The following is a 16937-nucleotide window of genomic DNA, read 5'->3' on the forward strand; positions in this document are numbered from 1 at the left end:
CCTCACTAGTGCTGAGTATGAGTGGACAATCAGAGAAAAGAAAAACTAAGGCCTACCTGTGTCAGGAATTCTACTTTTTGTAGCAAGCTCCTCATAAAATTTATTAAATATCTCTTTAACTTTCATTTCTTCCATCAGATAGGAACGTTGTAAACTGTGGAGCAACTAAGATGGATTAAAAAGAAAAAGGAAAACATTTAGATCAATACCCCAATACTACTCAATCTAAATAAAAACACAGTTCATACACGTAAGTTCAGCTTCAAGTAAGCAACTATGCTACTCAATGAAAGAGATCTAAAGTAATTTGTCCAAAGAAGAGTAATGCCAATCTACTGTAACTACAAACTACCTTCCTATAGATGCATAAATACAAAATTTACAACTTTTAATTTACAGTATACATATTACATATGTATACATCATGATCTACATGAAACCTATACATGGTATGATTTATACACATGTACATAGAAACTCCACTAGAGCACAGGCTGAGCAAGTGTGCAGTAGCTTTTATCATACTGTATTTCTCTCCCTGCTAGTATAAAGCCAATCCAACTCACAGAACTGACTCAGAATAACTCAGAAGGAGTTTTGTTTCTCATAAACAAACCTAAGTAGGCACAAAAGCATTTACAAAAGAAGGGTCTAAATGCATTCAAAGGAACTACTGTCTCACATAGCAACTAAATTTCTGGAAAAAAACTCCTCCTCCACACTTTCCAAATACTTTATCTTATATTGCAATACCATATATAATACATAGTATTTTAAAGCAAGAAAGCAATTGAACAGCAAAATTTCTCCTTAAATAACTGTAACAAACTGAGAGAGAGATCTACAACTGTCCCCCAAAACAATTGTGTTTTGCTCTAACAAATGAAGGAATGACATGCCCACATCTAAGCAACCTGCTAGAGAATACTGAAGACAATCTCTTGTTAAAACATTTTTTAACATCTAAATATTAGCTCTCTTCTCTTACTATGTCACGCTACAAGTTCCTAGTGAGAGGAAGAGGAGAGGCAGACACTGATCTCTTCTCTTTGGTGAGCATGGCAGGACTCAAGGGAATGGCCTGAAGCTGACAGGGGAAGTTTAAGCTGGATATCAGAAAACAGTTCTCCACCCAAAGGGTGGCTGGGCACTGGAACAGGCTCCCCAGGGAAGTGGTTACAGCACCACACCTGACAACAGCTCTGGAAATGTTTGGACAAAGCTCTCAGGCACATGGTGTTACTTTTGGGGATGGTGCCGTGCAGGACAAGAGTTGGACTCAATGATCCTTGTGGATCCCTTCCAACTCAGCTTAATCTGCTGTGATACAGATTTTCTGTACGATATAGTGTAACTATAGTAATACAACAGATTCACTACTTCTTTTCTAGAAGCAAGGGAGATTTATAAAATGCATGTTACCTTAATCAGAAGTTCCAGTGCAGAGACTTTACATTTTGCCGCTCTCTCTTTGGTATAGACACTAAGACAAGTTTGCTACACAGAAAAGAAAATTAAGATAATACTCGTAAGTAAAGTGGAAATTCAAAGGAAACATATTCTTCTACTTCTTAAAGAATCTGCTCCTTAAGGTTAAGGTTTTTAAAAAGACTAAAATAATAGCTAGTCCTGGAAATGGCTTCACTGACAATACTGCAGCACTGTCTGACATAATAACAAACCCCAACTCAAGCAAAGAAATTGCAGTTTCTGCAGTAAAATTTGCAGAGGGCAAATTTTCTACCTCAGTACTATCAGTCCTTAAAGTAAATAGCTACTAATTTATTATCAGAAACTTTGGTGATGCAGTTAAGCACTTCTATGCAAAGAAATGTACATAGAAATGTCATGCAGCACAGATGTTCAGCCATCCAGACTCCAGTAACCTCAGGTAATGTAGTTACCCCCTATTTGTATATATATTGCAAAAGTAACAATTTCTCAAGGGAATTTTTTTAAAAATGGTAATTAAAACTAACCCTAGAGCAACATTTAAAATTTTACACTTAAATGCCAACTTTAGTTTGTATAAATTAGAAGCTACAACTACTACTTTCCAATCAAAATAACTTATTTTCAGAACCAATACCTACTGTGTTCTATAAGGAAAAGTTAATAAAATTAAGTCTACAGCTGGACAAACAATTCCACACTGCTCTGTGATATGAATTACAGTTTATGTAAAAAAAAAATTAAAATTATTTCAGCTCTAACAAGAACACTAGAGATGGGCAAGGCTGACTGGGAGGGGTGAAATACAGCTAGGAATGTTATGACATGACACCCACCAGACTAGTTCAAGCTATCCAGCAAAAACACTTCTAGGAAGTAATTGTCATTTACCTACCTTAATATTGCAGGCATAAGGATGAATTTTGTCACCAACTTTTTCCATAAAGACACAAAGAAACTTCAACGCTTCTTCCCTGCAATCTCGAAACTGAAAAGTTTAAAAAAAATAATTTTTGAAATGTGCCAACATGTTGCTCATATAGCACTACCGAAACATTACTTTGAAGTTTGCCAGCTTACCTCCTCGATGCTGAGGGATCTGTGGACAAAGACGAGTAAGCCATGCTCCTGGGAAAACACCAGGGACAGGTGCAGCGCTGCAGGGAGGCAAGGAACCATCGGGTGGTTGGCTTCATGCTCACCACCCATCCCATCCCCTGGTGCAAAACGTGACCTGACGCCTTGGGCTCGAGTGACGCTTGTCCCCAGAAACACCACAACAAAGTGTGGGTGCTGCTGACCTCCCCCATGGCCTCGGGGCCCGGGCCTGTGCCCTCGGCACTGCTCAGGGCCGAGGGGCAGCTCAGCAGAGAGGGGCCCGCACCCAAGTGCTTTTACCCCGGTGAATGGTTATCTGAATGGTTATCTGCGGCAAGAGACCCCTCCCTCCTTCCCTGGGAATGCCCGGTGACACAGAGCGGCAACGCAGCACGGAGGGAGCCGGCCCGGGCCGTGTGTCCCGCCGCCACCGAGCCCTCCCCGGGCCCCGCTCGCTCCCCCCGCCGGGCCCGGCCCGCACCCTGCTCGCCGCTGCCCAGGCTGGCCACGCAGGTCTCGGCCAGGCTGCGGAGCAGGCTGTATCCGTGCAGGGCGCTGCCGCCCGCATCGCCGGCCTGCAGGCAGCGGTGCAGCTGGAGCAGGCACTGCTGCACCCCAGCCATGCCGCCCAGGCCCCGGAGCAAAGCGAGGAAGCGGCGCGAAGGGCCCGCCTCCCGCCGCTCCCAACGCCGGCCGGGGGCGCGGGCTGCTGAGCTCGGGCAGGAGAAGCGCTCCGCCAGGTCATTCCCGGCCGAATAAGGGCTGGCGACAGGGAAGAGCGTTTTGGGCGCTTTTGTGTCTCTCGTCTCAGGATGGGCTCAGGACACGCACATAACAGAATGACAGAGTGGATCAGATTGGAAGGGACCACAATGGGCCATCTGCTCCAGCCTCACTGGTCTAGCGGGCACACGGCACAGGGTTGCATCCAAACTGTGCTCCAGTATCTCCAGTAAGAGATTCCACACCCGCTCTGGGCAAACTGTTCCAGTGGTCGGTCACTGGACAGTAAAGAAGTTGTTCGTCATATTTAGGTGGAACTTCCTGTGCATCAGTTTCTGCCCATTGCCTCTTGTCCTATTGCCTGGCACCCCCGATAAGAGCCGGGCCCCATCCTCTTGGCGCCATTGCTATAGATATGATAGACATTGACGAGGTCCCCTCTTAAGCCGTCTCTTCTCGAGACTGTACAGGCCCGGCTCCCTCAGCCTTTCCTCATCAGAGAGATGCTCCAGTCCCTTAAGCATCTTTATTGCCCTTCGCTGGACCCGCTCCAGGAGCTCCAGGTCCCTGTTGTACCAAGGAGCCCAGAACGGGACAGTAATGCATGATAGAGCAGTGTTCCCCCCTCCTCTGAGAATGGGCTGCTCCAACCTCCCCACGCCCGCCCACAGCCATGGTTTTGCCGCGAAATTCGGTAAGGCGCGGGCAGCTCCACGCTAGGTTGCGGGGGGGGAAGGCGATGTGCCATTACTGAGGACAGCCCCTGTCTGTATCACAAGTAGTAACCTGTATTATAATTCTTTCTCTACTCTTGCAGGTCGAGCGGGTCGAGACCCTCACTTCGGGGATCCAGAGGTTTCATCTCCTTCCTCCTTTCCCTCTCGGTTCCGCATCCCCCCTTTCTGCCTTCGTTGGGCGCTCCCGTTGCGATCGCGCCTCGCCATTGGCCAGAAAGCCCGGGAGAGCGCGCGCTCGGCGCTGGCTTTGGCGCGGAGTGCGGCGCTGTCTGTGGGGCTGTGCAGGTGGGTGGGGGCGGCGGGCGAGGGTCGCGGCTGCCGAGGGCAGGACGGGGACGGAAACCTGAACCCGCCGATCGCGGCTCGGCCGGTGGCGCAGCGCCCGCCGCGCTCATTCCTCTCTCCGACCCCTTGCCCCCAGGTAGGACCGCAGCTGGAGCCGCAGCAGCGCCATGTCGTCGCCAGCCTCCACTCCCAGCCGCCGACGGAGCAAGCGCGGCCGGGGCAGCAACCCCCCGACTCGTAAGTGCTGCGTTGGGAAGGGGCCGGCGGGGTGGGCTCCCCTTCCCCGGGAGCGCTCTCCCATCCCCCGCCTCGGTCCGCCCGCTGCGGCGGCCTGGCTGTTGTAACTCCGGGTCTCCTGTGTCTCTTGCAGCACAAGATGCTCGCTCTCCTCCTTCCCAGAAGCGTCGCACAGACGACTCCACCTCCACCGGGGACCTGCAGCCCATGCCCACGTCCCCGCCCGCCGACGCGCAGAGCCCCGGCGCCGCCGATGCGCTGTTCTCCAGCCCGCCGCAGTTCCGGCACTCCGGTACGCGGGGCTGGGCCGGCTCCGTGCCTGTGCGGGGCCCGGGATGGAGCCCGGTGACTGCCTACACAGCGCTGGGCCAGATCCGGCTGGAAAACGCTTGGCTAAAACATGAGCGTTATCTCATGTTTCTCGTTTGAATTTAGTGTAGTGGACTCTGCAGGAGTGCAGTCAGTGTCTGGGGTGCAGATCTCTATCGTAGCTTCCAGTTAGCATGCAAATACGTATCAGGGAATATACATTAGTTTTAAAATTTTATTTATAGAAAGAATAATAAAACTGCTAACACAGAAGGAACTAGTTGCTTGCCATAGAAAGCCATTTTTTGCTTTTATATATAGGTTTGTTTTTAATTCCAGTAACTGTTAATTGTGTCACTATCTCTACCACCCCCAAAATACTAAAGAAAGTGTTTCATCTACAGTTCTGTATGTTTTTATGCTTGAATTCCAGTGTAGTTTTAAAATCAGTACTGATGTAAAGTTTTTTTTGAGCTTGGTATCTTTGAGAAGAGCTGTTAATACAAAGAAAAGTTCTAGAGAGACTGGCAACACCTTTGTTGTGTGTTTTGACAAAACGCTGGGCTTGACTGATGCTACTCATTTTATAACAGAGTCGAAGGACCAATGAGACAAATGCAGAGGCTGAATTTTAGCCTGCTCTAGATGTAAAATGTCTCGATAATCATTACAAACCCCTTCCTTTTGTAGCCATTCCTCTTGACTTTGACATCAGTTCACCTCTGACGTACGGCACCCCCAGCTCCAGGGTGGAGGGTACCCCACGCAGCGGTGCCCGAGGAACTCCAGTCAGGCAGAGGCCGGATCTCGGCTCTGTCCGGAAGGCCAGACAAGTGGATCTACACTCGGATGGGGTAGGTGGATGTCTCACCTCTTGCATCTCACAACTTCTTTTTGAACATATAAGTATTTGTATATGCTTAATTTGTTTCCATGCAGCTGGCTGAGGATACGGTAGCAACCGAGCAATCTCTTGGACAAAAGCTTGTTATTTGGGGAACAGATGTTAATGTGGCCTCGTGCAAAGAAAGATTCCAGGTGGGTTTTGTTTCTTCCTCTTTTTTAAATGAAAAGTTAGTTTGATTTAGACAAGTATTAGTTGAATCTGATGCTGCTAAATTTTGCTCATTTTTCCTGTCTTTCTTTTCACTCAGAGGTTTCTCCAGCGCTTTATCGATCCACTGGATAAAGAGGATGAAGACATTGGCCTGGATCTTAATGAGCCACGCTATATGCAACGACTTCAAGAGGTACTTCTAATGCAGTAATTTGTAATTCAGATTTTCTTTTTTCAGTCTTGCGTGCCATTGAGCTAAAGATTTCCTAACTCCCTTGCAGATTAATGTGGTTGGGGAACCATTCCTGAATGTAAATTGTGACCATCTAAGATCATTTGATGAAAATCTCTACAGGCAACTGATCTGCTATCCTCAGGTGAAGTACTGCACTTGTTTTCTGGCTTTCAGGTGGTTCTTTCATATTTCTGGGTTTTAAAATTCTGGTTTAAAAGCAGGGCATGCTGTGTGTGTTCGGTACTTTTTTCATGAATATAAGATATCTTGTTTCATAGCAGATGATCATAGAAACAGTCAGTACCTCATGCATGCAAAGTTAGCTGCAATGTCCAGAGTTGTGTGCTTCTACCCCTTGCAACACTCAAGTGAATGAATAAATAAATATGATCTACACAGCAGGTTTTGTGTTATGTAGGAAAATGTTTAGCTGGTGTAACTTTTAGTCATTACTGGCTGATCAGCACATAGAATGCTTTATGCATAATTACTTCATTCTGTGATTTAACTTGTAAGCTGTTTCTAATACAGGAAGTTATCCCAACATTTGACATGGCTGCCAATGAGATCTTTTTTGATCGTTACCCTGATTCAATACTAGAGCATCAAATTCAAGTAAGGCCATATAATGCACTGAAGACCAGGAATATGAGAAATCTAAACCCTGAAGGTAAATTTTTTGCTTACCGTGTTAGAAAAGAATCTTAAGCTTTCCATAAACTTAGTGAATACTAACATAAGACTGTATAAAACTGTACTTGTGGTCCATCCAGACCAGTATCTTCCATTCATGTCTGTTTCAGAAGAACGTGCTTTAAAGCCCAAATGGAGAATAATCTTATCCATAAAGGAAGTATTTCCTATCATCAACTACTTGTGTTCTTAGTTGTGGAAGTGCAAAGGATTCTTTCTTTTGTATTGTGCATTTATGATTCTTTTTGCTTGAACAAAATAGTAGTAACCTGTCTGTCTACCTTCTGCCTAAAAACTATTGTAAGGTGAAATTTTGAAGGTTATTTAAATTTTAAGAGTATGAGGTCATGACATGAATCCCTGTATTTTTGTAGACATTGATCAACTCATCACCATCAGTGGCATGGTCATCAGAAGCTCCCAGTTAATTCCTGAGATGCAGGAAGCATTCTTTAGATGCCAGGTTTGCGCTTTCACCACCAGAGTGGAAATTGACCGTGGCAGGATTGCTGAGCCATCGGTGTGCAAGAACTGTAACACAACGCACAGCATGGCGCTGATCCACAACAGATCCATGTTCTCTGACAAACAGATGGTACGTTGGCTTAGGTAGTGGCTAAAATGAAAGAATTGCTAGTTTTTGCTCCCCCACCCTCCTAAAATCATCCACCGCGTGAGTTACGTATCTTGAGATTGAATGCTTTGAAAAGAAATAGTGTTTTGGAACATGGAAGTGGGTGAAACAACTTAGTGAAACAGTCTACTTTGGAGAAGGAATGCATTAGGAGAATGGAATTAAGGATGTACATCTCTTAATGCTTCTGTATGGCAGCCCCTTCATATACAGTATGTCCCCTTCTGTCTAGACTAGACTTTGTTTGTAGCAGCATTTTATCCATGGCAGTAGCAATACCAGAATTCTCATTTCCATAATGAGATTTCTTGTAATCAGTAATCAGTTTTGCTGTTTTGGTGGGGATATTTTGTTCTTAAGCAGTGTTCCTGATTGAAAATAATGCTGAAGACTCTGTTAATACCAAATTCTGTTGTATGCTCTGTGGAAAACCTCTGCGTTTTTTGCAACTGCAATGTAAATGGTGTTTTTGCTAGATCAAACTGCAGGAGTCTCCTGAAGATATGCCAGCTGGACAGACGCCACATACAGTGGCACTCTTTGCTCACAATGACCTTGTTGATAAAGTTCAGCCAGGTGACAGAGTTAATGTCACAGGTAAAATTTGGTTTTCGATTTTTAATTTTTTTTTTCATTCTAGTATTTCTATTTTGCTTTTTCATTGATCTTAACTGTGTGTAAAGGGACCTGATGGGATGCACTTCCAGGTGCTGAGGGAGTTGGACTCTTCCTTTGTAAAGCCACTTAGTTATCTTTGAAAAGTCACAATGACTGGCTAAATTTCTAGGAAAAAAAGCCAATGGCACTCCCTAAAGTGAGGAGGAGACCTGGGGAACTGCAGACCAGTCAGCTTCATCTTGAGCCCTGGGAAAGGTGATAGAACCAATAATCCTGGGACAGTGTTCTACACCCTCAGCAAACTTGCAGACAAAAACAAAACTGGAAGGAAGCAGTGCTTGATCAACCATGGCTGTGGTGCCAGCATTCTCCTGGGCTGTATTAGGAGTGTTCCCAGCAGGTTGAGGGAGTACTGGGTCCAGTTGTGGGGTCTCCCAGGGCAAGGGAACCATGAACATACAGGAGTGAATTCAGCAAAGGGCTATTACGATAACAGAAGCCTTGGTCATGCACAGAAAGGGTGAAAAAGCTGTGGCTGCTTAGCCTGGAGAAGAGAAGGCTTGGGGGAGTCTTAGCAGCATGTTTAGAAACACCTGGTTAGGTGTGGGTGAAGGGGTGGTAGTGTCAAGAAGACAAAGCCAGATTCTTCTTACTGATGCCCAGTGGCACACAGAGGGCACAAGCTGAAATATAGGCAACTCCAGTTAAAAATAAGAACTTTTTTACTGTTTGTGTGGTCGAGCAAGGGTGTGTGGAGTCTTTGTCCTTAGAGATACTCAAAACCTGATAGGAGACAGCCTTTAGCAAGCAGTGGACTCCACTTTGACTCCACGATTGGGCTAGACATCCCCAGGCTGTCTGACCTTGATTCCTTTATTCTGAAGCTGTAGCTGAAGAAGAGACTCTTAAATACAGTATCTTAAATAGTGTCTGCAATCAGGAGAGTTAAATGTTAAAATTTTTAAGTCTTGTGATACTGCAGCAACATATTATAAACCACTTAGCTTAAAAACAACTGCTGTAAAAAAAACCAAGCCGTTTGAAATTCAACAGAAAGCTGTCACTAAACTTGGCATTTCAAAAGAGGCGGAAAGGCTGACTGGAGTGGGAATTTCAAAGGCATCAAACCTTAGTTTTTTTTTCAAAAATGCTTTTATTGCTGAGAACACATTTGGTGCAAATGTAAAACATGTATGTCCATCTGCAAAAATGGGTCTGGGTGACTTAAATATGGCTTCTACATGACTTACAGTGAGAAATTAGATGACAGAGTACTTAGGCTGTTTAGAAAAGCTCTATCTTTCCTGGGAACTTGTAAAATTTTTAAGGTTTGGAATGAGTGTGTTTCTCCATATCTAATGCTGTGATGGAAATTTGTATTTAGGCATTTACAGGGCAGTCCCCATCCGAGTCAATCCCCGTGTCAGCAGCGTGAAATCCGTGTACAGGACCCACATTGATGTCATACACTACCGCAAGACAGACTCCAAACGCCTGCACGGTGTTGATGAGGAAACTGAGCAAAAGAGGTTTACAGAGGAACGTGTGGAATTGCTCAAAGAGCTTTCTAAAAAAGCAGACATCTATGAGAGGCTTGCTTTAGCTCTGGCTCCAAGTATCTATGAGCATGAAGATATCAAAAAGGTAAAAAGTTCTTTATTTCTCTTGCATGACGTGTACTTTTATGTGTATATATTTGTAGTTACTGTTTTCTGTTAATGTATCTTGAAACTTAAAAATTCAATAAATTGTTATCTTGAGCAGTCTTAAAATGTCATGGTCTTGTCAGGGTGGAGTTGGTTGTAAGTGTATCATAATTCTTTTCAAGCTATTAAGGAATGTTAATTAGAGGGAAGCTAATTGAAAAGGAAGGAAGGCAGCAGAACTTGGAAAACTTAATTGCAGGATGTATCTTGGACAGTTATTGGAAATTCAAATTACTGATTATCAAAAGAAAGTAAGTACCTGTAACATAGTAACTGTGCTTGCTGAGAAGAGGCATCCACAAGGGAAGAGTGGCTTCAAAATGACATATGGTTGACTCTGAATTGTGGAATATCAAAACATTTACTTGGATGTATCCAGGGACTGTTATCCAAGGGACTCTTCCAAAAGGTGTCAAGTGAGGTATTAGAACATTGTGAAAACTGCAATCAGTAGGAGATCTCAAGTTATTGCTAGACATCAAACACTCCTCTTCCCAGTATATTCCTTTGAGGTTTTTTTAATAGAGTTATACATTGTTATTGTTCACAAGTTCCTGAAAGTATTCAAAACCATACAATGATTTATTTGTGAAATGGGAACACAGTAATGACAGTTCCTTTTGTTGTTACCTCCTCAACATAATAAAGGCACATCAAGTCCAGGGGGTGGAGTTGAGGAAAACTAAAGGCCCTTTGTAAAAGGGATTCTTCAGGTTCCAACCAAAATCTGATTACAAGAACATACAAAATTTCTGTCTTTAATGCTTGGAACTACACAGACGCATTGAGTTGTGTTAATTTTAGCAGTGTTTGTTTTTTGTATGTTTCAGCTGAACAGTTGTATTTGCTCTGTTACATCTATACAATTGATAATTTCATTTTTATAGGGTATTCTGCTTCAGCTTTTTGGCGGATCAAGAAAGGATTTTACTCACACAGGAAGAGGGAATTTTCGTGCAGAGATCAACATTCTTCTCTGTGGTGATCCTGGTACTAGCAAATCCCAGCTGCTCCAGTATGTGTACAACCTGGTTCCTCGAGGCCAGTATACTTCTGGCAAAGGCTCAAGTGCAGTTGGTCTTACTGCATACGTGATGAAGGATCCAGAAACACGGCAGCTGGTTCTTCAGACAGGAGCTCTAGTGCTCAGTGATAATGGCATTTGCTGCATTGATGAGTTTGATAAAATGAATGAAAGCACAAGGTCAGTTCTACACGAAGTAATGGAACAACAGACACTCTCCATTGCGAAGGTAAATGAAACTGAAGTTATTCCTAGAGATTTTGCTTTTGCTTTACTCAGAGGCTTTCACAATGCAGTTTTTGACTACAGAATCCACCTAATAACCTTGGTGATCTCATGGAATTGGAGGGAGGTTTTGGTGGCACAGCTGCAGCTGGTTTCAGAAATGTTTTTCCTTTTGACAGGCTGGAATTATTTGCCAATTGAATGCTCGTACATCTATCCTAGCAGCAGCTAATCCTATAGAATCACAGTGGAACCCGAAAAAGACTACTATTGAGAACATTCAGCTTCCTCATACGCTGCTGTCAAGGTACTGACCTGCACTGCATGTATCATTTTTAGGGGATGTTACACTTACTCTTCTGAAAATCATTAGGTAGAATGTAACAGGACTACTGTGCTGTTCACAACCTAATGGAAAACTTTTACAGCACATACTTTATATGCCATCCTTACAATATCTATGTGAGCACAGGAGTGCTTTTTAGTATTTACATATTGACCTTGAAGAGCAGGTGTGATAAGATCTGTAGGATCTCTTATTTAATTCTATGTTGTTTCATAATCATCTTCTAGAAAAGAGCTGTTCTGAAACTTAGGGTATTGATAACTTTAACAAAAATTCAGTGCCATAAAGATTTTGAAGTGAAACTCTGATGATCAGGAACTTGGCAGCAGAGGCGGTAGAGTCCTAAGATCTGTGCCTGCTTCTTGCTGTTTTGTAAAATTCATCTGAGAAGGTAGCAGTGCTGGTCAGTCATTTGGGCAATAGTTGTTAGAGCCACATTTAGTGCTTGCTGACAGAAAATTAAACTACATGCTGGAGTTGCATCTTTTTAAGAATTTCCACAGTAACTGGAAATTTGAAGTACACTCATGCTGTACTGGATATCCTGAGAACACTTATGGCTTAAACTTCAATTAAGAACTGCTAGGCTTGAGCAGCATCTCAATTCCACAATTTATTGGATTTAACTCTAGAAAAATAAATTATTGGCTGGCTAAAAATGCGTTATCCGTGTCTGCTTATAGTTGAGACTAATTGAATATATTGTTCATAAAATTATAAACCATTTTCTTCAGGATTAAACTGCAAGTGCTTTTTGAATTGTAATTTTATTTAGTTGCATCTTCTTGCAGTTGTATTTCAGGGCAGTATCTTTAGCAGCAAGTTCCATGCATTTGTTATGTGTGTGGGATTTTTTGTTTGTGGCAGTTGCAACTTTCTTTTTGGGGGGGTGTGGGGTGTGGATTTTTTAAGGAAACAAAGTATGTCAGCCTTGAACACGGACTCTGAATTTTGCAGAATGTACTCTGCTTTCAAAATTTCAAGTCTATAGGGTGTAAGCAAATTCATTGTGTTGTTCTGTACTGTGAGAATTCTAGAAAAGTTTTTTTTCTGCAGTGAGAAAGCAATTTCTACTGAGAGTAGGAATTAAGTCTGGTAACTCTTACCTGTACTTAGTATGTCAAATCTTTGTAACCCAAGTACTTAAATGACAAGGAAGTATACACACTAATACTGGATGTTATCCCATTCAGGTTCGACTTGATCTTTTTGATGTTGGATCCCCGTGATGAAGCTTATGACAGACGCCTTGCTCGCCATTTGGTTTCACTGTACTACCAAACTGAAGAAAAGATGGAGGAGGAATACATGGATATGGCAGTATTGAGGGATTACATTGCATATGCTCGCAGCTATGTAAATCCCAGATTAGGTGAAGAAGCAGGCCAAGCCCTTATTGAGGTAAAGGAATTGCTGCTTAGAATGATCAGAGTCTTTACTGACTTGTCAGAAGTGGTGAGATTCCCTCGTACATACACTCCCTATCTGCATGAGAATGTTCTGTAAGGTCCTTGAAAAAAAAAGTCTTTAATGGAAAGAGGAATCAGATGAGTCATTCTGCATTCTAATGTTTAGCTTTCAGATATGTTGGTTTGGTTCCATCACATAAAACACATTAAAATCTACCAAAGCAAAATGTGTCATCATAGACACGAGTACTGCTATATAACGATATTGCTGTCGAGGCGGTCATGACACAAAGCAGAGACCACAACCAGTTTCAGATGGCAACTCTTTATTATTGAACATGGCTGACCTTTTATACACTTTCCAATTGTTTATGCTTCTTCTACCCTAACTATTGGCCACAATAAATCAACATAACGCTATTGGTGAAAAGTTACAGTGACTTCAACTAACTTTCTAAACATACTTCACCCAGCTGCAAAGTTCTCTTCTTATCTTTCTTCACTTCCTCACTTCTCTTGGTCTCCTTGGTTACAGCCTTGGAGAGAGCTCCGTATCAGCTTCTTGCTTCTCAACTTCTTCTCGCTCCTTTAGCTAACAGGCCTGCTGTTAGCCCCTTCCACATAACACTAATCCAGAATTCTAAAGTGATTCAAAACGTCATTAATTACCATGGTTTAATTGCTTTATAATGGAAAAAAAATGTATTTGATGTGGTTATTCATCACTGCAGATGAACTGTGGAGGTGTGTGAGCAGAAATACAGTATTTGGAATGGCTTGCCAGAATTGCTCACATTCTGAAATAGGAGGTGGGGGATGCAGGGGAGCAAAGAGGGATTAAGAGGCATCATTACAGGACGATGTAACCTGTGTCCCTCCCAGGCGTACGTGGACATGAGGAAGATCGGCAGCGGCAGGGGAATGGTGTCGGCGTACCCACGGCAGCTGGAGTCGCTGATCCGGCTGGCCGAGGCGCACGCCAAGGTGCGCTTCTCCGACAAGGTGGAAACGGTCGACGTGGAGGAAGCGAAGCGCCTCCACCGGGAAGCGCTGAAACAATCTGCTACCGACCCAAAGACCGGCATTGTGGACATATCCATTCTCACCACAGGTTTGCGCTTCCGTAGCGTTAAAGCAGGGCCGCTGCTGGGATTTTGTGGTTTTTGAAATGTAACTTAACCTCTCCTCCTTAGCTGATTGCTGAAAGGTGTTTTGTTTGCTTTTCCCAGGAATGAGCGCAACAGCTCGTAAGCGGAAAGAGGAATTGGCTCAAGCCTTACGGAAGCTCATCCAATCCAAGGGTAAAGCACCATCTTTGAAGTACCAGCAGCTTTTGGATGATCTCCGAGCACAGTCTGATATAGTAAGTTTCGTGCTTTGTTTTTACATTTCCATTCATGTTTAAAATAATTTTTTTCCAAATGAACACTCTTGTCCTCAAATCACATTATGGAAGGAAATGGAAATAATACTAACAATTTGTTAGTATGACTACAAAACCAGTTCTTTTGCACACAAATGAATTTAATTTGCTGTACCTTAGTTTATTCTGGCTTCTGGAATTAGCAAACTCAGCTTCAGGGTTCCAGGCCAGGCTTCAATTTTCACACTGAATGAAAACTTCAAATAAAAATATTAGAAAATTGATAGAAAGTATAGCATTTTTACTATGTTTGAAGTATTTTCCCCCATCTTTATTTGATCTGCTCCTTTTTTTTTAAGGCTGTCACGAAGGAAATGTTTGAAGAAGCACTTCGTGCCTTGGCTGATGAAGACTTCCTGACTGTGACTGGAAAGACAGTGAGGCTGCTGTGAGTTACCCTGTGCTTGAGAGCCTGCTGTCACAACTTGTACTTTGCCTTACTCAACATAGTGTCAGCCTGCAAGATCTTTGAGATTTGGGACTATCATCTGCTGTGACAGGCATAGCCTTTCCCTGCCAGCCAACTGCCATGGCTCCTCTTTGCCTTACTGCATTGCCACTGCAAGATTTTCACAGCTTGGGCTATCATTTATAAGGGAAGGTAGTCATGATTAAGTGGCATCACTGTCATTATCACTGTCAAGATTTTATGGAAATCCTCATGTCAACAGTACTATTTACATTTTAGCTAAATGTAATTACTAATATGGCAAGGGCTTTGTGTTTTTATGCTGTTTTTTAGAGCGTGGTAACAATATTGCCTGTATTTCCGTCTGAATGTAAAAACTCAAATGACTTTTTAGTAATTGCAGTTTTTACTGTTAGTAATGCAGTAAGCTGAAATAAAATTATTTGACTTAAAAAGGACTCTTGTGTTCATTTCAAGTACAAGTCAGCATATTCTGTGCTGATTTTCCATCTAGGATTCTGCAATTTTTTTTGAAGTTCTTTCTGAGAGCATGAAAGGTGCTCTGCTTTTGGGGATTTTTTTTGTTTGAACTGAGTGTACTGTGGATGTATCCTCAAGGTAAAAAAGATAGATTCTACTTGAAATGACATTTCTTTACTTCAATTTTAAGTATGAGTGGTTTCTTTACTTCAGTTTTAGATCTGACTAATTAAGACTACCCATCTTTGGTGTAATGGCGTATAATCAGTCCTGAAAGAAGAAGGTCTTGTAGCTTGTTTACAATAATATTCCCAAAGGCATGGTATGAGTGATTTTTTAATAGAAAAATATGAGGCTATGTCAACCTTCCTCAACTGTACAAAGCAGCATGATTTCTTTATGTCTTTTTATTTAAGTGCAATGAGCGGGTTAGAATCCTTGCGTAACTGTTTCAGCGAAACTTGAAGTTGGATGTTACTGAAAAATATTCCAAACTGTACTCTGTCTTCACTTCATGAAGAGGGAAAAAGAATAATCCGTTTACTTACTTGAAGTGATCTTGGAGTATACTGTGTTCATCCCAAAAGAATGATGAGTCCTTCTCCAATCATTAGACATTCCTGAGACAGATGTCTACATTGTCCACACTGCTTACAGTTGATGAAATAAAAAACTACCTGTCAAAGATCACCATCAGAAATAGATTTTTATTAAGCAGGTTTACCACAGCATGCTATGGGGAGAACTCAGTGGCAACACATTGTGAACTGAGAAAAACTTTTCTGAAAATAAGTGCCTACACAGCAGCCATAAGGTTGCCTAGACTTCTCAGAACAATGGGATTTAGTGTGACCATTCTAGGCATCTTCTATCTACTGATAATACTGAAAGTAGTCACATTTGGGTATGCTATGAATTTTCAGGTAGGTCTCAGGGTTCAAAGTTTTTTACTACAGAGACACACACAGAAATGGAATAATAAATTTTGCTAATTGCACACACATTTTCTTCCTCATCCGTGAACGGACTGAAGATGTGAGGAAATAAGGTCTTTTTGCACGCTGTGAGGTGCTCAGTTAACATTCAAGACAAATTTAGCCTAACTGGTGACTGAGATATAAAGAGCTGCACTTTCTGTGCAGCTCCTGGAAGGGTCAGGGGAAAGTGCACCATAATGAAACACACAGTGTCTGGAGAAAGACCAGAAGACAGTAAGATGTTGGGGGGAAGTCAGTGAATCACATGGTCAAGGTTACCTCTGAAACTAACACAAGTGTGCTTTCAGATGTGGGAGAGGGATCAGCCTCTTAAAGGCATCTCTGCAAAATGGAAGTAGGAGAGAAGTCTGAGAAGCTCAATTACAGCCTGCACACAGGCCATAGCTAAAATGCATGGATGCTGTAGTGTGCTTTCCAGGACACAGACTTGGGAGGAAAGCAGTGACACCTTTTAGCTGTAAACTTGACTGATGCAGTTCATACTACAGCTTCATAAAGATCATTAAAGAAAGAAGATCCTATATATCTGGGGAGGGATCACAACAGACAGCTGGGGAAGAACAAGCATTCCGAAAGTATTTCTGCTGTTTCTGAAACTATTTCTGCTGAATCAGCGATTCAGGTCTCTAACCATCATTGATTCAGGTCTCTAACCATCATTCATTCATTGTGTGCTGATTTTGGATGCTGTACAATTAATTTTCTTTACAGCAGCTGTTGTGGGGATGTATTTTAAATTTGTGCTGAACACAGGGTTGATAATACAGAGATGTGTTTGTTACTGCTTGCACAGAGCCAAGGTCTTTTCTGCTTCCTGTATTTCCATGCTGGCATGAAAG

General features: G+C 42.7%; 2 protein-coding genes across 5 annotated transcripts in view; one reads left to right on the forward strand and one right to left on the reverse strand.

Moving 5' to 3' along the window:
* The window catches only part of PRKDC (protein kinase, DNA-activated, catalytic subunit), an 83165-nt gene extending 79938 nt beyond the window's left edge, over positions 1 to 3227 (reverse strand). Inside the window, exons 1-5 of one of the 4 annotated variants that reach the window (XM_026791225.2) lie at positions 3032 to 3227; positions 2533 to 2609; positions 2348 to 2440; positions 1423 to 1497; positions 57 to 165 (exon numbers count right to left, since the gene is read on the reverse strand). In XM_026791225.2, the coding sequence (XP_026647026.2) occupies positions 57 to 165; positions 1423 to 1497; positions 2348 to 2440; positions 2533 to 2609; positions 3032 to 3173 (496 nt within the window). In that variant the 5' untranslated portion in view covers positions 3174 to 3227. Of the gene's footprint in view, positions 1 to 56; positions 166 to 1422; positions 1498 to 2347; positions 2441 to 2532; positions 2610 to 3031 lie in introns of those variants that run through there. The other 3 variants (XM_026791223.2, XM_005479282.4, XM_026791227.2) reach the window with 3 other exon arrangements.
* A 920-nt stretch (positions 3228 to 4147) lies between these two features.
* Positions 4148 to 15075, forward strand: MCM4 (minichromosome maintenance complex component 4). The gene is made up of 17 exons (XM_074550745.1): positions 4148 to 4295; positions 4432 to 4532; positions 4666 to 4824; positions 5532 to 5695; positions 5781 to 5879; positions 5996 to 6091; positions 6180 to 6275; positions 6665 to 6803; positions 7201 to 7421; positions 7937 to 8057; positions 9463 to 9722; positions 10672 to 11037; positions 11213 to 11340; positions 12573 to 12780; positions 13671 to 13899; positions 14018 to 14151; positions 14511 to 15075. Exons 2-17 carry the CDS (start codon positions 4463 to 4465, stop codon positions 14601 to 14603), a joined length of 2583 nt encoding a protein of 860 aa, XP_074406846.1. The 5' UTR covers positions 4148 to 4295; positions 4432 to 4462; the 3' UTR covers positions 14604 to 15075.
* The last annotated feature ends 1862 nt before the right edge of the window (positions 15076 to 16937 follow it).

This window comes from Zonotrichia albicollis, chromosome 1 (genome assembly GCF_047830755.1).
Source record: "Zonotrichia albicollis isolate bZonAlb1 chromosome 1, bZonAlb1.hap1, whole genome shotgun sequence".
Lineage (NCBI taxonomy): Eukaryota > Metazoa > Chordata > Aves > Passeriformes > Passerellidae > Zonotrichia > Zonotrichia albicollis.